The sequence below is a fragment of the Sarcophilus harrisii genome, chromosome 5 (genome assembly GCF_902635505.1).
Source record: "Sarcophilus harrisii chromosome 5, mSarHar1.11, whole genome shotgun sequence".
Taxonomy (NCBI): Eukaryota; Metazoa; Chordata; class Mammalia; order Dasyuromorphia; family Dasyuridae; genus Sarcophilus; species Sarcophilus harrisii.
Window position 1 is genome coordinate 177,955,182 of NC_045430.1, and position 24,844 is coordinate 177,980,025.

The window sequence follows — 24,844 nt, forward strand, 5'->3', positions numbered from 1 at the left end:
GATCCATACACAATTAAACATTGTTAACTCAGGTCAACTCCATAATGCTTAAATTTATATTTTCTTTACTTTGGGGGAAAAAAAAAACATGCTACCATCTTTGTCACTTCAACCTTCCTTTTTTTTTCCTTTAAAATCTGAGTTGAGATGACTTGGATTAGCAAACAAACTTTTCTGATGAAAGTTAAAGAAATAAATAAAATCTAAGGAAGTAATTATTTTATATGAATAAAAATAACTTGTAGTACCTGATCTAAATATCCTGCAAATGCAATTTAAGAAAACCATCATATTAAATAATCCAGGGAGTTTGCAATATAAGATCAAAACCTTCCATCTTTAGAAGACTGTTTAATCAGCTTCAGAACATGCGTTCTTTTGCTGTGTTGTTCCTTCTTTCCCACCATAAGCCATAACTTCTCCCTAAGATTTCTTAAGGTAAGCAATCATTAAGGTTAAGAAATGATCAGTTCTTGTGAATGGATGTCCATCAGTTGGAGAATGGCTGAATAAATTGTGGTATATGAAAATTATGGAATATTACTGTTCTGTAAGAAATGACCAACAGGATGATTTCAGAAAGGCCTGGCGAGACTTACATGAACTGATGCTGAGTGAAATGAGCAGGACCAGGAGATCATTATATACTTCAACAACAATACTAGATGATGACCAGTTCTGATGGATCAGGCCATCCTCAGCAACAAGATCAACCAAATCATTTCTAATGGAGCAGTAATGAACTGAACTAGCTATACCCAGAAAAAGAACTCTGGGAGATGACTAAAAACCATTACATTGAATTCCCAATCCCTATATTTATGCACACATGCATTTTTGATTTCCTTCACAAGCTAATTGTACAATAATTCAGAGTCTGATTCTTTTTGTACAGCAAAATAATGTTTTGGTCATGTATACTTATTGTGTATCTAAGTTATATTTTAATATATTTAACATCTACTGGTCATCCTGCCATTTAGGGGAGGGGGTGGGGGGGTAAGAGGTGAAAAATTGGAACAAGAGGTTTGGCAATTGTTAATGCTGTAAAGTTACCCATGCATATATCCTGTAAATAAAAGGCTATTAAATAAAAAAAAAGAAAAAAGAAAAAAAGAAAAAAAAAAAAAAAAAGAAATGATCAGTTCTTGAATGGCAAACCTAGGAAAAACCAAGATCAAAAGTACTGTTACTAATCAGCACTCCCTCCTTGACTGACTCTCAATCAGTACTTCGGCCCGAAAACTAGGATAGCAGGTTTAGGCAATGGCTACTACTCCTGGATAAAGATAAGGACACTTTAATGTAAATAACAGAGAGCCTTTTTCAAAAAGAATCCTTTCTACTTAAGAATAACAATGAATTTCTCTTAATTCTGTAATCATGTTACCCCTATATTTTTAGTTGTCTTTTTTTTTTTTTTTTGGGGGGGGGGAGGCTCTCTTCTATGAACTATGCCCAAAGGACTATAAAAATGTGCATATCTCCTTTGGTCCAGCAGTGTCACTACTGAGTCTGTTCCCAAAATAGATCATAAAAGAGAGGGAAAAGACCACATATGAAAAAATGTTTGTAGCAGCTCTTTTTGTAGTGACAGGGAACTGGAAACTGAGTGGATGCCCATCAGTTGGGGAATGGCGAATAAGTTATGGTATATGATTGTTCTGTAAGAAACAATCAGCAGGATTTCAGAAAAGCCTGGAAAGATTTACACGAACTGATGCTAAGTGAGCAGAACCAAGAGAACACTGTACACAGCAACAAAAAGGTTATATGATGATCAACTATGATGGATTTAGCTCTTCACAGCAATCTAATGATCCAAGGCAATTATGGAAATAGAAAATGCCATCCACCTCTAAAGAGGTGAACTATGGAGACTGAATGCAGATTGATGCACGCTATTTTCACCTTTTTCTTTGTTTTTTTTCCTCTTTCATGGTTTTGCTTTTTTTTAAATTTTTCTTCCACAACATGATTAATATGAAAATATATTTTAAATGACTGTACATGTAAAATCTACATCAGACTGCTTGTAGTCTTGGGGATAGGAGGGGAAAAAAAAAAACTAAAAATCAAAATCTCACAAAGGCTAAATGTTGAAAACGATATAATTGGAAAAAATGAAATACTATTGAAATTTTAATTAAAAAATACAATAAAAAGAATCACATAAATAAAAATAAAATCCATGTCTCCTTTACCCTTCTATTTTTCCAACAGTTAAAAATAATCTTGTACATAGGCACTGAATAAATAACTGTTTATTTAGAAAAGATGAAAACTTAGTACTACAATCTGTAAAATAAAGGGGGAATTTGGCTTTTGTCTTTATATTTCCAGCATCTAGCCTAAAGTAGATATTTGATAAATGTTTGATGAATAGGTGACCCAGGCTAAATTATCTTCTCTATCACTGTACCCTAAAGGGAAACCAAACAAGGCTGGTGGGTACACTATGAAATAGACAATTTTTATCCTAGAGATATAATTGCTTTCAAAAACATGTTTCGCTAAAGGAATTTTCCAGATTTAAAAGGAGATGATGTAGGATTAAAAACGATTACAGAAATTCACACAAATCATGTGTTTATCTCCCTATATATACAGACCTTACACTAAGATTTTTTTTGTCACATTATTACTTTAACACTTATACTTTGGTATAGGCCAGATAATCTTTAATGAATATCTTTTCCAACCAAGTATATAAAATGGGAATACAATTCCCAACAAAATGTTTAAAAAAATAAAATGAGAGAACCAAATTAACATTCTTTAAGAAATATATGATCACACATTCAGAGATATACCACTAAAAAACTCACCATACAGAGCTGTCCAAGTTTGATTAATTACATCTAGACACACAGTTCCTGACCTGAAAAAGACAGAAAGAGTGACATTTTAAGAAATTCAGTCTCTCGGGGCACTCTTATTTCTCATTTTAAAATGAAGCATATTTTGGTTATTGTTATTATTTAATTGATCATTTTATAAAACAATTTGATCAGCTTAGTAAGTATTTATGGAAGAAAAAACAAATGTTGAGATGCTTATTAGATACACTCAAAAAGGATGTAAACAACAGAGCAATACTACTGAGTTTTAAGGTCTCTACAATTAAAAAGAAAATGCACATATATATTTGCTTTAATGACAGTAAAAGTGAGACTCAACTATAACCATTTATAGTTACATTTATTTTCATTAACAGGATTGTTTAAAAAAAAAAAAAGTACATTGAATGATGATCAACTGTGAAAGACTTGACTACTCTTAGTCAACACAATGATCCAGGACAGTCCCAAAGGACTCATGATGAAAAAAGCGATTTCAATCCCCAAAGAAAGAGCTGATGAACTGAGTACAAGAGGGAAAAATGTATTTTTTTTTCCACTTAAAAAAATTTTTTTTGGTGATATGGCTAATATGAAAATATGTTTTACATGATTTCACATATATCATTGACATTATATTATGTTCCTTCTCAATGGATTGGGGGGGGGGGAGGTAAAGGGAAGAAATTTGAAACTCAAAAAGATTTCTGACAATGTAATTATGTAAAGAGAATGAGATAAGCTATCCTACTATTATATTAGATATAAGTAAATACAACTCTAATTATGGTGGTGAAGAAAATATAAGTTACATAGTGGTCTTAACAACCAACTCCTCTAGGGTATCAAACTCTCACAATTTACAATTACAAATGTTTGTAGTCTCTGAAAATATATCTTTGTGTTTCATTTTTAGTTGTTTGGTTATTTTGTCTTTTTTGTTGTTGTTGTTGTTAAGAATAAAACAGAAAGATCTCTAACTTAAAAGTGCTTCCTACTAAAATTTTAAACTACTTGAAATTTTTACTTACGCTTCATCAATGTTGGGATGGAAAATTTTATTCATGAATCCTGTAAAAAGAAATGTTAATTAGTAGCAAAAAATATCCAAAGAACAGTTTGCAGATTTCAAAATGAGTTCTCTCAAATAGTTTCAAACACTTCTAAATAAATGTGATAATATACCATTTTTTTAATACTAAAGGTTTGTTATTACTAAGTTATTAAGATAACTCCACAGAAACATAATATACAATTTTTCAAGCCAATATATTTGAAGGGAGAACTGATGTTTTCTATATACAAATGCTTTTCAACAAAGTTGTTGTTTTGTTTTTTAAAAGGTATACCTCAAGAAAATAATACTAAATATTAAAAGTTTCATACTGCTAAGAAGTCTATTAAAACATCTGGTGTTCAATACTAATTTCTAAATGTATTAAAAAGATTTGGTGTTCAATACTAACTAACTTCTCCTTCTGATGATCCTTATGGGGGCTACCCAAATATATTGGCTTGGCACTAAACAACTTTACAAACCTCAAAACAGCCAGATAACTTTAGTAAGAGACAATGACTCAGTGGACTAAAACACATCCTTCAATTATATTATGCTCATTTGTGTAAATTTATGTTTGAAAAAAACTACAGGGTCTTGAGAAATGGCTTTAAAAAGTTAATTTTTTTCTATATAAAAATAATACTCAATTTGTGAACAGCTAAATTTGGTACCAATCAGTTCTATTATATTCTTCTGGATTAACAAGTATATGATAGAGAAGGACAATATCTGAGTTCCTCAAAGCCCATCCCATCCAACTCATACCTAAGCAGAGCCTTTCCATCTCATCACCACTTTTTACACAAATATTCAGAACAAGTAGTCTTTCAGACTCCTAAAGATTTCCACCAAGAGGGAAGTAAACTATCCCCTGAAACATACTTAAAGATAACTGATTTTTTTTTTAATTGTTAAATTCTTGCTTCCATTCAATCCAACTACCTCTTATTAAATGTGTACCATATGCAGCACACAGTGTTAGGCACTGAGGACTAAAAGACAAAACAATACTTCCTGCCTTTAAGGACCTACATTTTATTCAGGGAGACAAATTACCCATACAGCGAAGGAAATACATAATAATTTGAGAAAGGAGAAATCACTAACAACTAATGGGATCAAGAATGACACTCCATAGAATACAGTAAGTTAGTTCAGTCACGAAAGAAGCAGGGGGGGAGAAGGCAGAGGGTCTAAGAATCAGAAAGAGGAGTGCATTGCAAGCATGGAAGTCAAAATGTATTGGTATTCAGGGAATACCAAGTAAACAAGTTTGACAGGAACACGTATTCTGGAGCCAAGGTATAAGATCCTGAAAAGCCAAAATATGTTTCTCTGAAACTTCCATCAATTGTTCATGGCAGGAGAAGGAGTCACAAGCAGAATAAATTTATTCCCTCTTGCACAGGATAGCTCTTCAAGGATTTCCAGATAATCTTTATTAGAAAAGGAATGATGTGAAAATTATCATCTTCAAACTAAACATCCTTAGTTCCATCAACTAATTTTTGTATGGCAAGATCTTCTTTGCCTTTGGCATTCTGATTGCTATCCTCTTGACACATATGCAACTTGTTGATGTCCTCCCCGAAATATGGTTCACAATAAATACTCCGATGAAAAAAATTTCTTAGTCAACTAAAACTAGTGTTATAATTTTTCAGTTAGTTTGTCTTTGGTTATCATCAATTTTTAGGCAAATCAAGATCCAATACCCAATTTGATATTACATTATAATAGTGTTCTCTCTTACTTTGACTAGATTCATCCTATGTTCAAAAGTTTAAAATCATCACCTACTTTCAGCAACATTTAACCCCAATCTACCCATTTGGACATCCCTAATGTAGCCTTTATTTTTTATACTTTGTTTCCTTTCTGTTATTACTGGGTTTTTTGGTGGTTATTATTTTGGAAGGAGAAAGGAAGAAAAGTAACAGTGAAGTCATGTGTATTAAAAAACTGAGAAAACCCTTTTCGCCAATGAAAATCTGAAATAGTTCTTAATATTAGAGTGTTGTTGAACTTAGAGGTTAAGATCCATCATAGAGATATTAAATATCAGAAACAAAGTCTTTCTAATTGGGGCACTTATCCACTATGCAGCAAGCTTCTCACTCTATATACATGACACCATATTAATCAAATAACTTTTGATCCCCAAAGTTTAAAAAAAAAATTAAAGCTGACTTAGTCAATACTAAAATAAATATTTATTGGTCAGTACATTTTTAAAAAGTGTCCTAGAATTTTCAGATTATTTCCTGCCACATATGGAATTTTCAATCTAACAATCAATGAAGATTATCTAAAAAAGAAAATGTTTTTATCTAACAAGGACAAGAGATATTCATTGAATTAAGAATTTATAACCTTTTATTAGATTTAAAAAACTTTGCAGCCTTTTTTTTCCTCCTTAAAGATAAGAAAAAGAGGGTAAGAAGAGGCAAATTTAGATAACCTACTTCCTTTCAACTTTTCACTATACCCTCCAAGTAGAATATAGTCAAGCTACCCTGATTTACTGACAGCTTCTCAAATATGTTACCTCAAGCCATATTCTTCCTATACGTTTAACATATATTGAACTACTTGTTGTCTATGGGAGGAAAGTAGGGAGTAGGGAGAAGGGAGGGAGAAAAATATGGAACACAAGGTTTTGCAGCAAGGATGAATGTTGGAAATTATTTTTGCATATATTTTGAAAATAAAAAGCTATTATTTAAAAAAAGAAAGAAAAATGACTTGTCTACATTCATGACTGAAGGAAATGCTAGATTTCAGTTGCAGGTTAGTGAAAATATATTATTTTGCTTATTCAAGTTTCACAACTCCTGAAAAATCTGTTTGTAGATTCCAGGTTAAGAATGCCTGTCCTTCAATTCTGATGGATGTGGCCATCTCCAGCAATGAGATGAACCAAATCAGTTCCAATAGAGCAGTAATGAATTGAGCCAACTACACCCAGGGAAAGAACTCTGGGAGATGGATGACACACAGAATTCCCAATCCCGATATTTTTGTCCACCTGCATTTTTTTTTTTAATTTCCTCGATAGGCTAAAAGTACACTATTTCAAAGTCTGATTCTTTTTGTACAGCAAAATAACTGTTAGGACATTTATGCTTATATTGTATTTAATTTATACTTTAACATATTTAACAGTATTTGTCAACCTGCCATTGGGGGGAGGGGATGGGGGGAAAGAGGGGGAAAATTGGAACAAAAGGTTTGGCAATTGTCAATGTTGTAAAATTACCCATTAACTTGTAAATAAAAAGCTATTTTAAAAAAAGCCTGTCCTATCCCAAAGGACTAATGGTGAATCATACTATCCAGCATCAGAAAAAAAGCTGATATTGTTTAAATATAGACTGAAACATGCTATTTATCACTTTCTTTCATTTTTCTTTTAATTGAAAGGCTTCTTGTTCAAAATAATATATTTTACATAATTGCTAATGTATAACCTATCTAATTGCTTTCTGTTGTTTCAAGGAGGGGGGAAAAGTTGGAGGGAGGGATAAAATTGGGAACTCAAAACTTTAAATAAAAATATTTTTAAAAAAAATTTATCCTAGACCAAAAAGAAAAAGGAAAAAAAGTCTCCTCACCAATGGGATTGCTAAATCAAAATTTTTGGATAGCAGCCTGAATCAATCAAGGAAAATGAAATATTAACAATTTAAGTCACCATTTTAGGAAATCATTTTCCACAGGAGTCTTGGACTTTTCAAAGTCATATTTGCAGGAAACAGATGTTTCTAAAAGGACTGCCTTCATTTTTAAATTGTTCTGTTTCATCAGTGTTTTGCATCTAAGCCTGGAAAACTTTTCCCCCTCTAAATTACTTTAACTTGTCAATTTGATTTTAACAATCAAATCTGTCAATATTCTTCTGTACCAAAAACACCAAACATCTGAAACAAGAAACAACTGAAATGACCTCTAAACAACTGGGGAAAAGGGAGAGAAGGAAAGGAGAGAGAAGAATGATCAAACTCTACAATAAACAGAAAATCTCTCAAAATACATTTGAGAGATTTGGATTGGCTCAAAAACCTAATATAAAATTAAGATCAGATGTTTTGATTAATTTACAAACATTATCTAAACATGTTATGCTAAGTAGAGCAATGAATTAAGAGTAAGGGTCTCTTGCTGAATATCAAGAACTAACCTTTGATAACAAGGCCACTGACTCAGCATAATTTTTTCTAGCTGTAGAACCAGAGGATGGTATGCTAAACTCAAAAGCACAAGATAGGCTTTGTACCTTTTTAAATATTTTAACAGGAATGGAAGCAATCCGAGCTACTATAAGAACCTTGGAAATGGCATACTATTATTATATTCATTTCCTCTCGGCCAAAGTAGGTTTTTAGGCAAATCCCTAAACCATACTGTATTTTGGTAGAGTATAAAGCACACTATTCTCCAAAACCATTTATGCCAAGTAACAGACTCAACTTTATGTAGGGTTATGAACTAGCAATGGACTTTCTCATAGCACTACACAAATGTTTTTCAAAGTGATCCTCATAACAATCCTGTGAAACAGATAGCCTAAATATTATTAAATCAGATTTACAGGCCGATGAACTGCCTAGAAAGGAAGCACCTGAGACAGGATTCAAACTCAGAAGCACTAAGTGCAAACCTGTAATCATCATATTACATATTTTCTCTGGGGCTCAAATTACTTTTAAGTGAGTATGTGGAAAACGTAATGTCTAACTAGCATTAGGTGGCATAAAATGTAAATCATTGTATTGGATAATTTTGCTTAAAGTATCAGATGAGATTTTTTAAACATTTCTTTTCACTGAAAATATTCTCAGTTAATAGATCTAGGAAAAGATATGTTCTAAAGAATCAATAAGCACTTTCAAGGACCTACTATGTGCTGGACACAATGCTAAGCACTAGAAACGTAAAGAAAAAGCCAGTCTCTGCTCTCAATGAGATTAGAGGTTACAGAGGTTAGGGATTAAGGGAGAATAGGGAAAGCTTCTAACAAAAGATGGAAATTTAGCTGGGACCTAAAGGAAGCCAGAAGCCAAGAATGAGGAAGTAGAGAACTCCCGACAAGGAAGAGAGCTTCCATGAAAATGCCCAGTGTTGGAAGATGGAATGTCTTTGAGGAACAGCCAAGATGCAGGTTGCAGGTGCCACAACCCAGCAGAGTACTGGGGAATGTGGGAGGGGGAGGTTAAGGTATAACAAGCCTGGAAGGAGGGAACCAGGTTCTGAAGAGCTTTGAAAGCCAAACTGAGGAATTTATACTTAATCTTTATATTTGATCCTGAAAGGGACAAGCATGAACTAGAATTTAATGAAAGAAGAGAGGGGCAGGGCAGGGGTGTACATGATTAGAAAGGTTATTCTGATAGCCGAGTAGAAGATGGAACAAGATTTGAGGAGATTTGAGGAAGGGAAATAAAAAAGCAGGTTATGACAATAATCCAGGTGAGAGGTGACGAGGGCCTGCACCAAATTGGCTGCAGTGTCAGGAGAGAAGGGTGTATAGGAGAGGTATCATGAAAATAAAAATTCAAAGAATGTAGTAACAGACTGGATACAGAAAGTAACACAGTGCAAGGGGATAAGAGTAGAGGGCCTGGGTCACTGGGAAGAGAGGCAGCCTGGCAGATGGCCGGCAGAGCCGATTCCAAATCTCTAAAGGGAGAAAAGATGATGCAAAAGCCAGGTGAGAGATTAGGGGCAGTTAGAGATCTAAAACCATCAACATCGAGACCACCTCTGAAAATCAACTGGTGATGACCACCAAGTGAAACAGGGAAGAAGGAGAAAGGAAGGCGGCCCAACACAGAGCACTGTCTGAAGCACCCCCAGACACAGGAGGAGTCACAACGTGGAGGAAGATCCAACAAGGGAAACAATGAAGGAACAAGAGTAACCTGGAGAGGAGAGCATGGAGGATCCCTGAGGGGCAGCAGCAGTGTCAAGGCTTCAGAGAGCACAAGAATGGAGAAGGGGCCATCAGATTTGGCAACCAAAACAAGACTGCTGACGTTTGGTTGAATGACAAGGTGGGAAGGCGGCCTGGGGAGATGCCCATGTCGATGACCTTCTCAAATGTAGCCACAAAAGAGAGGTGTGAGGTGGTAACTAATCGGACAGACAGACCAACTGAGGAGTTTGGGGCATGGGTTAAGACACAAGGCTGCTTGTAGACAGTAAAGAAGTTGTGTGCAAAGAGAAAGCGGGTGTGGGGGATGGCAATCTGCTAAAGAGAGGGTATCACATGCACAACAAAGGGAGATGGGAATATGAAGGAGGAGATAACAACAGAAGGCTTCTGGGAGATGGGATCAGAAGAAGGAATAAGGACATTGTCTTGAGAAAAAACTTGGGTTTTTTCCAGTGGAATATGAGACAGGCCTTTCAGCTGATGGGTGAAATGGGCAGAACCAGGAGAACATTGTACATAGTAACAACAAAATTATGATGATCAACAGTGATAGACTTGGTTCTTCTCTGCAATGCAGTAATTCAAGGCAACTTTAATAGACTTGTATTGGAAAGAGCCATCTGCATTTAGAGAGAGAACTATGGAGAATTTGATCAAAACAGGATTTTAACCTTTTTTTTTTTTTTTTTTTTTTTTTTTTTTTTTAACCTCGGTGCTTTTTCCATTCTTGTGGCTTTTTCCCTCTTGGCCTGATTTTTCTTGCACAACATGACAAATGTGGAAATATGTTTAAAAGAACTGCGCATGTTTAACCCTATTAAATTGCTTGCTGTCTTGGGGAGAAGGGGAAGATAAGGAAGAAAAATTAGAACACAAAATGTTACAAAAATTGATGGTGAAAACCATATTTACATTTTTTTGGGAAAAATAAAATACTAATGAGAAAAAAATGCAGCTAAATGGGGAGAGAAAAGAGCAGTTATGGAAGGCTTGAGGAAAAATAAAAAGATCTAGAAGAGCAGCTATGGTGAGTGGGACAGTGAATTTAATTATGGAGGTGTAAAAGGGCAGTTTTGCATCCATAAAGGCCCAGAAGAGATTATATAACAAATTTGTAGTGCATAGCATGGTCTCATGATTTTCTCTAGGTCCATCCACTAGCACTTGAGAAGGAATGCAGGCAGAAGATAATGGGAACAAACCAAAAAATATCAATAATAGCTGGAGAAGGGAGTAGAGAAGGATACAGTAGAGCTGGATAGTTCATCAAGGTGACAAAATGGGGAAAAGAGGGAGATAAAGATAATGATGGTCTGGGAAAGAAAAGAAGAGCTGAGGGATGAATGGTTACAATAAACACAAAGAAGAGAGTTTGATGTTGTAAGCATAGTAAAGATAGAAGTGGAACATCACTAAGATTATTAAGAAAAATTTCAGAGTTTATGAAGATGGAAGTGGAATAATTGTGAATGATGGCAAGATCTGAGGTGACCTATAGCTGAGGTGGAGTCATAGGAAATGAGTAAATTAAGGACATGACAGATTAGGGTATTTGACAGAATTAATTTTTATGTTGAAGTTCCCTAGTATGGGGGCAGGAAGCAGTGTGTCCAGAAAGGAAGCATTCAACAGCTGCCAAAATAACTGAATATGAGTGGAATGAATTTCTTAAGGAGAGGTCACTGAGTAATGCTGCTAGAGCAAGAGCCTAGAGTTGGAGAGGAACATTCCAATGCCCCCACAGACCTAAAGGGGCTAGAAATTGCTGAAAAGAGGCACCAGGAAGGTTGCACTGACAGGAGCTAGCCAGGAACTGAATTCAGTGGGCAAAAAAGGAATGGGTCCCCTCTGTGGTTGGCAGAACACAGCCACTGGTATCTTGTTAGCTGGGAGATATGAATAAAAGCCACTCCCAAGAAAAAAAGTTACTGAATAACAATGGTGTGGAGTAGCAATGGGGACTAAGGCATAATTTAACATCCCAATGATAACCAATGAGGAGGAAGAAGAGAAAGGGGGGCAGAGGGTGAAGTGAAAACAGGAGTGAAAATGTACCCAATGTAAAAGAGAGCATCCAGGGAAGCCAGCTTTCATCAAGAGCCACAAAATTAAAGGTATAAGGAAAATCATCCATCATTCATTCATTCACTGAGTATGCACTTTGAAATAATTTAGAAAGTAAATGCTAGTTTTTCTATAATGCAAATATACCCATTTCAGCCACATCAGAGCAAGCACAAGATAAATAAGATTCCCCTTTACACTACTATTTTCCTATGCACACTTTTGCCCATTCATAGCTGGGATACTCAAATCTTTAAAATGGTTTGAAGAACACTAAAGTAGTTTCTCCTTCCTTGATAGAAGATCTAAGGGGACAGAATTTGAGAAATCTTTATAATTAAAAGTTTTCATAAGAATACAACCCACAAAATTAAAATTGCCTGGAATATAAATAAGCATATGCTTACCTAATCATTTAGATTTTTAGATATCCTAACAAGATAGTTAAAAAACTGATAGCCATAACAAGAGTTATAAAGAACAAGTTAACACTTGCCAAAAATACTTTGTGGGTTAAGGTTATTTTCTTTCATTATATTAAACAAAATGACCAAAAAAAATGTCCAAAACAAACATTTTTCTTTTTATTTGTTCTCACCAAGCAATGAGCAGTATCTATGGAATTTGGGGTTTTTTTTGGGTTCTGGATAATAGCATCAGCAGTGAAACCTCTGGAGAGGGAGAAGAGGGAAAAGAAGGAAACGGGAATTCAGAGAAGGAACATTCTCAGGACTGAACATGTTCCCCCTGGCATGCTGTCACCTCTTTAACTATATAAGTTTGCCACAAAGAAGTTTTCCCAACATTTATTTCCATGCAATCAGGATGTTTTGAAGATGATGTTTTAAGGCAATCATTTTTTAAAACTACTTTATGCAGGCAAGCTAAATGAAAACTAACATTTCTTAAAATCTCTGTGGTGTGACATTTTCCTCCCTGCCAGGCATTTTATAATGGTGTTTTTCAATGAACAGCTGAAATCCAGAACTTCTTAAGAATTTTCTGATTAAGTATTTTGGGGATCAGATTTAATCACTTAGAAGAAAAAGAAGAAGGGGAAGAAAAAGCTGACTTATTTATTTAGTTATTTATTAGGAAAGCTGACTTTAAAGCCACCTTTCTCTCTCATTTTTGGGATGAAAACTGAATAAGCTATGACAGATGATAACTGTTGGACAGAGGAACACTTTTTTTCATTTATAGTGGAAAAAATCACATGACTCAAGTTTTTAGCAAACTGGAACAACAGTAGGTGAATAAAAACATGCTAAGTCATGGCAAAAACAAGTTATATATTTCAGCCTATTCTCATGCCTAATCTCAGGGGAAGATCTGGTATAAAGCAGTGAGCTCCGAGTAACTCCAGAGACTGGGTTCACAGATACCTGGTATGGCACAAACAAGTTTTAAGTCTTAAATTTTTATTGGAGGGGTTACAGTAACCTAGAGTACGGAACATTTTTTAATGGTAAAGCAATTAAATACGACTACTAATTACTTACATGTTAAAAGGCACCAACTTCATTCAGAATGAGGTGAATTGCAAAGGGACAGAACAGACTAATGACTTAAGAAATTCAAAATCTCATTTTATAATAATCAGACCAAATACTAAAAAAATAAACCAAGCTTAGTAATACAGAAATAAAATAGGCCTATGATTTGGAAATGGACCAGAATATTGTTTTGCAATGCAAGTTTAAGTCAAAGAATTCTATTTGCAGGTCTAAGTATATAAAAACAAGTTATGACAATAACCTGCATTTGGAATAAAGAAAACATTATTTGGAATCAAACTAATTTGTTGAAAGGATAAATGCTTTCTCATCTGTTTTATATAATGTTTTGGCCACAATTTTAGTTTCTGCCTCAGAACTTCAGTTCCAATGGCAGATGTAACTAAACTTTCTTCCTAAAGAAAAATAATATTAGAAGGGCACTAGCTTGGATCTTACCATTAATGTACCTTACAAAAACAAGAGGGAGCAAAACAAGAAGCATTTAAGTGTTTATTATGCATCAGTGGTTGGACTAAGCCCTAGAGATAAAAACACAAGCAAAAGGATTGTCTTTGTTTCATAAGGAATTTACATTCTAATGCAAAGCTTCTTAAACTGTGGTTTGAGACCCTATATGGGGCCAAGTAACTAAATATGGAGGTTGAAAATTATGATTTATCATCAGCAAATGTTTGATGTATATACCTATTTTAATGACACATTTATTTATTATTTATATTTATTTATTATATATATATATAATACATATATATATAATATATATAAATATATTATATTTATTATATATAAGCAACTGGGGTTGCTTAAATCTTTCTTTGGCAAAAAGGGGTTGAGAATAGGAAATAAAGTTCTGCTCTAGTGAGAGAAGTCAAAAAGAGAGAAGATACTTCAAATCTGGAGATTTTCAAGACCCATGCATGCAGGAGGGCATGGTAGTGCAGGCTGAAGAATCAGAAACTCAGAAGGGAAAGACCAAAGCATAATCAGTCTAGGTTGTCCTCAAAATGGAGGCCCATCACAAAATACAGAATATAAAAACAGAAGAAGCTTACCATTAGAGAAGGGCTGTTTTAGGGTAAGATGGCCCCAAGTACCGAGGAAAGTATTAGAATGAAGAAGCAGCTGAGTTGAGGTAGCAAAGTTCAGAATATCAAAAGCACATCCAAATATTACAGGTAAAATGCAGGAATATGGGGAAAAATACAGGGATATTGACTTAAATGCAGATATAGTACTAATGAAAGAAGACTGAAGTCACCACAGTTACCTTCAAACAATAACAGGCCTCCTAACTTAAAGTTCAAACAACCATTACCAAATCTGCTGAGAATACAAAAAATAACATATTCCCATTGGCTTTTCTTCTCCTCTGAAGGATAAATACAGCCTTTCCTATATGTTATCACTAACCCAACAGGTGGTGCAGGGTACCAGATGGAGGAAAAGCCATGGAGTCTGGATGACCCTCCAACTTTTGCCTTTGACACTATAGGCTCTGTAAGTTCCTCTACCTCCCAATGTGCCAGAAAACTCTCTAAGACCACAAATCTAAAAACAGTGGGGAGCCATACTGGTAAAGTTTCCTCACTGGGAGCTTTGTTACAATGATGGAAGTAAAGGTCTAAACAAGAAAAATAACTCATCCACCACTACCACTGGATTTTCAGTGATCTGACCACATTCTGTCCCACTGGTAGGAGGTGCAGATCAGAACAAAATTAACTGGCTTACTTGGAGATCAAAGCCATTGATCTGGACTCATTAGGTACTAGCCACCCATAATAGACACTGTGTGAGCATATCCAAACACAGACACAAACACACAGACACACACACCTACCTCTGTTTCCACAAAGGCTGGTCCTGCATTTCCAGTGAATTATATTTACTAAGTGCCTGCCATTTGAGAAAGCACTAGGCTGGGGACACAGGAAGCTTTCATTCTACTGGAATGCTAGTGTGTCTGTGTCTGTTTTAAAAATTAACAGACTCAAAGCACAGACACAGACATCACTAAGTGAAATGAGCAGAACCAGGAGATCATTATACATACTTCAACAACAGTACTGTATGAGGATGTATTCTGATGGAAGTGGATTTCTTCAACAAAGAGAAGATCTAACTCAGTTTCAATTGATCAATGATGGACAGAAGCAGCTACACCCAAAGAAAGAACACTGGGAAATGAATGTAAACTGTTTGCATTTTGGTTTTTCTTCCAGGGTTATTTTTACCTTCTGAATCCAATTCTTCCTGTGTAACAAGAGAAATATTCGGTTCTGCACACATATCTGTGTATCTAGGATATGCTGCAACATATTTAACACTCAGGAAAATAATTTCTTAAAATTTAGAATTGAGCAAATGGAAGGTAATGACTTTATGAGAAACCAAGACATAATAAAGCAAAAGGAAAAAAATGAAAAAATAAATAGAAAAAAAATCTCATTGAAAAAACAAATGACATGGAAAATAGATCCAGGAGAGATCATCTGAAAATTATTTATCTACCTGACAGATCATGACAATCTAGTAATACCCATGGATGCCTTCTCAGAATCTTTTTAAATATATAAAGTAAAATACACAGGATAACAAAGAAAATATACAGAAATCTAGTTATCAAAATAGGTTTTTAGATTTGCTGAACATGAAAGTGAAATAAAGCACCTTGAGCAAATTCAAGAGTACAAATGTCCTAATGTATAACTGAAGTAAAGGAGGTCATACAAGCTGAGGAAATGGAATAGGACAGTGTTTGAAGAAACATCAACTATATTAAAGTCTCCTAGAATGAGGTCAAGACATGGAATGAAGAGGAAGAGCCAAATATTGAATTGATTGAGAAAGGACTTGTTTAATATATTGGTGACAAAACTGTTATGATTACATTTGGAAGAGCATTATATGTCTGGCTGAAAATATAAATTTTACTTCTGCTTCAAACTGTAAAACCTTGAGCAAAGGTTAAGTTTTACCCTTCTGGGCCTGAGTTTCCACAAGTGTAAAATGAGAGAATTTAACACTAGTTAATCTTTAACTTCTTTTCCAAGTCTCAAACCATATGGTTATCTAAATATGAGGTTTGATTTAAAATTACTATGCCAATGAATATATGATTTCCCCTTCTAACATAAAATGAAAATTGAAACACTTTACTTTTAAAATTTCATCTGGAAATGGAGGAAAAGGAAGCTTAATGATATGAACATAGTTATCACTGATACGAATATATGAATTGAAGTTAGTGATATTTTTAAAAAGAATGTCAAAATGATGCTGAGTGAAATGAGCAGGACCAGGAGATCATTATATACCTCTACAACAATACTAGATGATGACCAGTTCTGATGGATCAGGCCATCCTCAGCAACGAGATCAACCAAATCATTTCTAATGGAGCAGTAATGAACTGAACTAGCTATACCCAGAAAAAGAACTCTGGGAGATGACTAAAAACCATTACATTGAATTCCCAATCCCTATATTTATGCACACCTGCATTTTTGATTTCCTTCACAAGCTAATTGTACAATAATTCAGAGTCTGATTCTTTTTGTACAGCAAAATAATGTTTTGGTCATGTATACTTATTGTGTATCTAAGTTATATTTTAATATATTTAACATCTACTGGTCATCCTGCCATTTAGGGGAGGGGGTGGGGGGGGTAAGAGGTGAAAAATTGGAACAAGAGGTTTGGCAATTGTTAATGCTGTAAAGTTACCTATGTATATATCCTGTAAATAAAAGGCTATTAAATTTAAAAAAAAAAAAAAAAAAAAAAAAGAAGAATGTCAAAAATTGTAACAAACTCATAAATTAAAGGATACCCACTGCCAGTGAAATAGTAACTAATCTATACTGAGTGATAAGATTGCATAATCAATGGCCTATGGCAAAATTAAAAAGACATGTCAATTTCTAGAAGGAAATAGATAATCTGACATACAATGGGTACAGGTATAGGTCATTTTACTATGCTTCACTGTATTGCACTTTGAAGATATATATATATATTTTCAAATTGCAGGTTTATGACAACTCTGCATTCAGCAAGTATAGAGGTACCATTTTTCCAACAGCATGTTACACATATTATGTCTGAGTCATATTTTTGTAATTCTTATAATATTACAAACTTTTTCATTATTGTTATATGTTAAGGTGATCTGTTCATTATATATTAGTTGTTTAATATGAGATGGCAAACTTAATAGATAAATGTTGTTTGTTTACAGATTGCTCTACCATCCAGTCATTTCATCTCTCTTTCTCTTCTTGGGCCTTCCTATTCCCAGAAACATGATATTGAAATTAGGTCAATTAATAATTCTAAAATGGCTTTTAAGTGTTCAAGTGGAAGGAAAAATCAATTAACGTGGCAAACTTCAACATTATCTTTTTAAAGAAGTTGTCACAGCAACCCAACCTTTCACAACCACCACTCTGATTAGTCAGCAGTCATCAACATGGAAGCAAGATACTTCACCAGCAAAAAGATTATGATTCACTCAAGGCTTATGTTTAGTAGTAGTTGTTTTTGGGGGGAGACAAAGTATTTTTTATAAGGTATGTGTATTTGGACATAATACTATTACACACTTAACAGATTACCATATAATATAAACTAATTTTTATGCCCAGTGAGAACACAAAAAATTTGTGTGACTCACTTTATTACATATTCTCTTGATTGCAATAGTCTGGAACCATACTGTGGGTTTTTACAATGTATCTGTGACATGCCTATGTACAATCAGAAATACACATATACAAAAGTCCTAGTATACTTAGTATAAATGGTTGGATGATTAAACTAACTTTAAAAGTAGTCCAGAATTTTTAAGTCTTCACACTTCTTCTGAACTAGTTCTGAACACTTCAATGGAGCTGTGATTTATCTTATTTGTGCCACTCCATTCAATTAAAAGAACAACCTACCTCTACCTCATCTTGTAATTCTTGTCATCTTCCCCCATGCATCCTTGACAAAAGAGAGAAGTGGTCCACTCAATATTCTGTGGGCTTTCCCTCAATATTATGTGAATACCAGTGCAACCCAGGCAACAACAAAGTATTCAAGCTACTATCCTTGCATTTCACCTGTTGAAACACTGAAAGTGACGTTTGAGATCTAGTCCAACCTTTTCTTAAAAACTTAATTTGTCTAGTTAAAGATTCCTAAGAACACTTAAGCTATGCTTAAAGTGACTTGTCTTAAGCTTTCAAACAAGCACTCCAATAGTATAATAAAGATAAACTGGTTAAGGAATGATGTAAGATTTTTTAAAATATAAGCTTAATCTTACTGGGAATACCACTAAGTATTCTTTCATATGATCTAGGAAAGTCTGAATTAAATTGCTAGTACTGAAAGTGAAGCAAAAACAAGAAAACAAAAAGCTTCTTTAAAAAGTTCTCAAGAGAAAAGACTGACTGTGGGAACTGAAAGTGGATCACAACATAATATTCTCATTCCATTGTTTTCTTACTCATTTTCTTTCCTTTTTGATCTGATTTTTCTTGTGCAAGAGAATGGTATACATGTTTATACATATTGGATTCAACATGTATTTTAACATGTATATTGTATATGTATAACATGTATATGTATATGTATAAATATATATTAGATTGCCTGCCATCTAGGAGGGGATGGGGGGAAGAAGGGACAAATCTGAAACACAAGGCTATGCTAGGGTCAATGCTGAAAAAGTATTCATGCATATGTTTTGAAAATAAAATGCTTAAAAATAATTCAAGAAATGTAAGAATTTATAATTATCAATTTCTATAGTACAATCACATTCATAAACCATTAACTCATGACCTTACACTGAAAAGCAGTAAACTGCCAATATAATTTATATCTCAATGTTATCTAATCAGTAAAGTAATTGGAAATAGAAAGGACTTCTTTGATCATAAATAAAACATATTGTGGAGGTGAGCTTGTATAGTTTTGCTTTCAATTTTGCTTTTCAATTTATCCCTAAATCTCCAGAACTGCTTTGGCTCAAAGATCAGGAAATCCACTCTGTTTTCTGGAAAATATAGTACATCAGTAAGGGCTTCATTTTTAAACTACATGTCAAATCCATTAAAGTGACATAGTTCCCTATAATACTGGCCTATATTCTCAAGGCTCACTGAGTGAAATGTCCCCTAAGTTCATGCTTCCTAAGAAAGCAGCTGGAGAAGTTTCTCTGATTAATGTTGCAACCAGAAGTTTAAAAGAAAATAGTGGTAAACAAGATAATATAGCAATAAACTTTTCAAGTGTGATGCTGAGTTTGTTGGCATATAAAACAAAGCTCTGTGGTATGTAATTTCTGGCTGGAAAAACAAAAATAATGGAAAAATTCAGGAACTGTTTATTCCTCCAAAAGCTGTAAGATTTCTATTCTAGAATCAAAATTGTATGTCATAGGTGGTCAAAGTCCAATCTGAAGATAATATTCTAAAGATACTATCATTTCCTATTTTCATTGATAAGACTAACAAGCATCTATGACTATGATTACTCAAATAAAAAGCTTTAAGTTAAAGATGTGGTTATCACTAAGAGAGAGGATTATAGAACTGAATATTTTGGGAGGAATTTTGAGGTCACTCAATCAAGAGGCCAATATACATCAAATAAATTCAAATCAATTATCTACCCTAATTTTAAAGATTTCCCTTGTTTTTAACTCACATTAGTGTTAATATATTATGTCAAAATCCATTCATTATTTAAAACAACTTTACAGTGGACTTATTACTCCAAGGTTTTTGTTTGTTTTTGGCTAAAAATGTTATACATTTTTAAAAAAGTTACATTGTAGAACTATTTGTATTTTCTTCTGGATCTTTTGGATCACTCTTTCGTACTGTGGAATCCCATTGTGAACTATACCTGTCACTTGCTTAGCTTTGCAGTAGTAAAGTTATCAATATACTATCCATGGACTGATTCATTTTTTAAGAGGACCTACTAGCACACTAACAGTCCAGAAGCAAAAAACACAGAGGTTTCACATTCAATACATATTGACAGCACACAGATCAGCTGTGTTCCAAAACTTCATTTTTTAAAGTCTATTTGGAATTCAGAACACATTTCCCCATAGCTACAAAGTGATAAATATTCTAAGTTCCTTAAGGTCTAAGTCCCTGTCTAATTTAGCTTTCTATTTTCTTCAGGAATCCTGTAGGGGTGTGAATCACCACAAACCTCTGAAGAACCAAAATTGCTATAGACATAAAGGACAGTGGAAAGACACAAAACAGAAGTAAGTAATGTACTATATTATCAAATGGTGACTTTCATGTGAGATGGCATAACAGATATCACCAAGAAACATTTAAGATGGGTCAATATAGAGGGCAAGGCATACCAACACTGGTTTACAGGATGATATGGACACCAGGGCAAAGAGAAGTAGAGGAGTGGATGAATATTGAGGTGGAAGTAGGAAGACCTGAATTCAAATCCCAGCTTTTCCTGACCAGCAGAGGCCACTTATTAACTCAGTGATCCTGGTTAAGCCACAAATTGCTGAATGCCTTTGTTTCCCAATCTGAAAAATGGAGATAATAGCACTTAAACTCCCAGGATTTTTGTGAGGATCAAATAAGTTAATATTTGTAAAGTACCTTGCAAACCTTAAACGTGCCATATAAATCCTAGTCATTGATATATTATTATTAGGGTTCTTGTTGTCATCAATCATTATCAGTATATTTAAAGAACCTGAAGCCTCTAGCATTTTAGGTGGACACCAGTGAGAACAACTTTAGAATTCCATTCAATTTTATACTGAGAAGTATCAAAACTGTATAGGAAATGAACGTGTAAAGGGACTGAAGTCTACTTTTCTAGAGAGAATTCTCATACTTATAAGATGATAGATATATCAAAGTAAAGCATCTTCCCACAGTGCCTAGCACAATGTTTTAAAATGTGTCGTCACTTCCCCATCACCTCCATTCTCTTAAAAATCCTTGGTCTCCTTTAACACTAGGCTCAAGTACCATCCACAGGAGGTCTTCCCTGATTCCTCCAGTTGCTAATGTCCTCCTCTTCTGGGTTGAAGGAGCTCCAATATAGAAACATCAAATGTAATGGAGACAAATTGCAGGAGCATAAATTCACAAGTCTCTCTCCCTTGCAGAGGACTTCTGCTTACAAAGTATTATCTGCCCCATAACGATGAACCCCACAATAGGAATTCAAGCACAAGCACAAGTGATACCCTTGGCTATAGGTGACTTATTGCTGCTACTTCATGCTTTCATAAAGTAGAATCATAGGGAATCTCCTGATGCCCGCCCAGAGCACTGTGAAGCAATCCCCTTCAATATTGCTCTATTTTCTATACACTTACATATGTAGAAGTTGTGTCAATTCCTTCCTGAAGGCAGACACAGTTCTCACATAGTAGGGAGCTTAATAAATGCATGCTTATTGACCAGTAGTAACATTTTTGAAATATACAGTTAGATTTCCAACCTCAACCATCAAAGTATACTTTTTTTTTTTTTAATCAAAGTATACTTCTTATAAGCATGAATCCTTTCTTCAACATTTCTACATATAAGTTGATTTCCAAGATTCACATCAAGTTCTCTAGGAATAAAAATTCCTAGGTCACCAAGTGACGCATTTGTTTGGAGGTAGCTTTAAATTTCCAGAAGTGTTTTCTTATGCTGAGTTGAAATCTGTGCCCTTGGAGTTTCCCCCCAGCACCTACCAGGCCCTGAACAAGTTCAATTCCACATAAGATCAACTGCCATTAAAGGCAGTTATCTTGCTTTTCATTAAATCTTTTCTCTATAGATTATAAAACTCTAGTTCCTTGAGCTGGATATTCCTGACGTGGCCTGACCGGGCAATCAAAAACCAAATAAGATGTTTGGCTGCTTTGTTATATTGCTGATTCATAGTGAGCTTGTAAAATCACAAATCATTCATAAGAACTGTTTTCCAGGCACCTCTCGCCTTTGATCAGTTTTTATGTAATTGATTTTTTAAGTCCATAAGGGATTTTAAATATAACCTTATTAACCTAACATTACAACTGCTCAATACTTTCCTTCAATGCATTAACTAAGTTTCCCAATTTCATACCAGTTTGAAAATGTTTTAACCACACCTTTACTATTATTCAAGTTACTGATAGAAAGACTGAACTAGATTAAGAAGAGCTTTACAGAAAACCACTAGAATGGACACAAAATGGCACACTCACTAAAATTACCAAAAGACTCTATAATACTATTAAATAAATAAAACAAGGAAAAAAAGCATTCTTTATTCAAATTCTGGTGTTTAAGAAAGAAAGTAGATTTAATTTATGGAGGATGGAGAGATAAGACACATGATAATTTTGTGAAGATACTAAAAAGAACTTTTTCCTGCAGAATTTTCTTTTGTTTTAAAGCTTTTTATTTTCAAAACATATGGATAGACAATTTTCAACATTCACCCTTGCAAAACCTTGTGTTCCAATTTTTCCCCCCTCCCTTCTCCCTGCCCTCTCTCCCAGAGGACAAGTAAAGAACTTTTTAAGTGCAGTACTTTATACCTACTGGCATTCAATTGGTATTTTGTCATTAAGTTCAAGGATGTAGAGACTGCTGCTACTAGTACTTTATCAAATCTAATTTAGCATAAAAATTATCTTTATTCTTGATACATGTAAAACATTAGTATTGTTCTTATTGATTAGGGCTATTTGGCTAAAACAATGAAAAGCTAACAGGAAAAAGAAAGAGGAAATAAAGAATATTATAAGGATAGAATATTAAAGGCATATATGTATATAAAGAAGTAGAACAGACAGTGAACTTATACACAAAGTGAGTATTTAATAGGTTTTCCTTCATTAGACATCTTCAAAGAATAACCCTTCAAAGAAAGGTTAGATGAAAATGTATGAATGCTGTAAAGGGGATTCTGTTAAAAGTCTCTGATATCCTTTCCTCACTGTGGAGGAAGGGTGTGTAATCAAAGTGATTATAAAAGTAACCCTAAAGTTCCTGTTGCTGAATAACAATGTCAATCCAAGACACAGTAATGTGAGGTTGGAAAAGAAGAAAGATACTGTCAATCAGTCATTTTTATATAAACAAGTTTTAAAGTCAGATGTTCATATGAAAAAGATGTACAGGATAGAGATGCTACACGAATGTGAGTATTTTTTCATAATGCAACTAATTCAAACTTTTGTTTTTCCAAGATATGATTCTGGCCTTTATTTCTATGAAGTCTTAATGTATTAAGATTTTCTTTCTTTTCTGAATTAATCAAAATAATATGGAACACTAGAGGAAGGAACTCTAAACACAGGTTATCTTTCTTTCAATTAACCACTACTGCTGGTTCAAGAAAACCCACAAAGATTGAAGATAATTTGAGACTCTGCCCGCTAGCTAAACCACAGGTCTCAGATGTATTTCTGAAACTGAAGCTTTTCCAACATTAGTTGTATCGATAAGCAAGACTCAGTTTCCTCATCTATAAAACAGAGATAATGGTACTTTGTAAAACTTACTTTTCTGAGGAGTTATAAGGCTTACATGAGGTTTGGCATATAAAAGCACTTTGCCATATCAATACTGATTGTTCTATTTCCAAGTTAGTGAATCCCCCATAACAAGAGTCTTCAACTGGAAGCTACATTCCTACCAGCTGCTCCAATTGATTCATGTCCCTTTACCAGATATCTTCTGGCCCCTCTTCTCTCCTTTTCAGCTTCTTTTTATCTACCATTGTCCCCTATTAGATTGTAAATTTTTTAAGAGCAGGGATTATCTTTTTTTTCATTTATATCCTCAGAGCTTAGCACAGTGCCTGGCACATAGCAGGTCCTTAATAAATGTTAACTGATTACTGACATTATAGTTAGTGCTATAAATAGAAGAGACTCATGGGTCTGATACTAATTGGATCAGATAACCCCTAAGCTTCTTTTTGACTCTCAGATTTCATAATTTTAAGTAAAAGAAGCCTTGAAGATAATGCTTAAAGTACTTTAGAAGTACTGGAAGTGTGAATAGCATTAGTAGTCATAGAAAGCTTAGATATTCAATGTGACCATTTTAAACAACACAGACATTTTTTCAATTAGATGTTTAAGTTTTGATGAATTTCTTTAAGAAATAAATTTTTTTACACTTAAATGATGAATCTCCTTAAATACAAACTTCTGAATACAGGCTTAAATAACAGTATTCCAAAGACAGGAATATAAAAAAAGAATGCAATCCTAAAAGTACATGAAAAAGAGCTCAAAAATGAACAAACTCAAAAGAGGTTCAGTTTCACAAGATTTATTAGCATTTATAAGCTACTATTAAATAAAAAAAAAAAGCATTTATAAACTACATATTGATTTTAGGTAATATATTGTTGCTTATATTGTCTAAAAGGAAGAAGG

General features: G+C 34.1%; 1 protein-coding gene across 1 annotated transcript in view; it reads right to left on the bottom strand.

Moving 5' to 3' along the window:
- UBE2H (ubiquitin conjugating enzyme E2 H) overlaps nt 1-24,844 on the bottom strand; it is a 133,424-nt gene that overhangs the window by 24,504 nt on the left and 84,076 nt on the right. Inside the window, exons 4-5 of the mRNA XM_031939048.1 lie at nt 3,872-3,911; nt 2,829-2,881 (exon numbers count right to left, since the gene is read on the bottom strand). Of these exons, the coding sequence (XP_031794908.1) occupies nt 2,829-2,881; nt 3,872-3,911 (93 nt within the window). The remainder of the gene's footprint in view (nt 1-2,828; nt 2,882-3,871; nt 3,912-24,844) is intronic.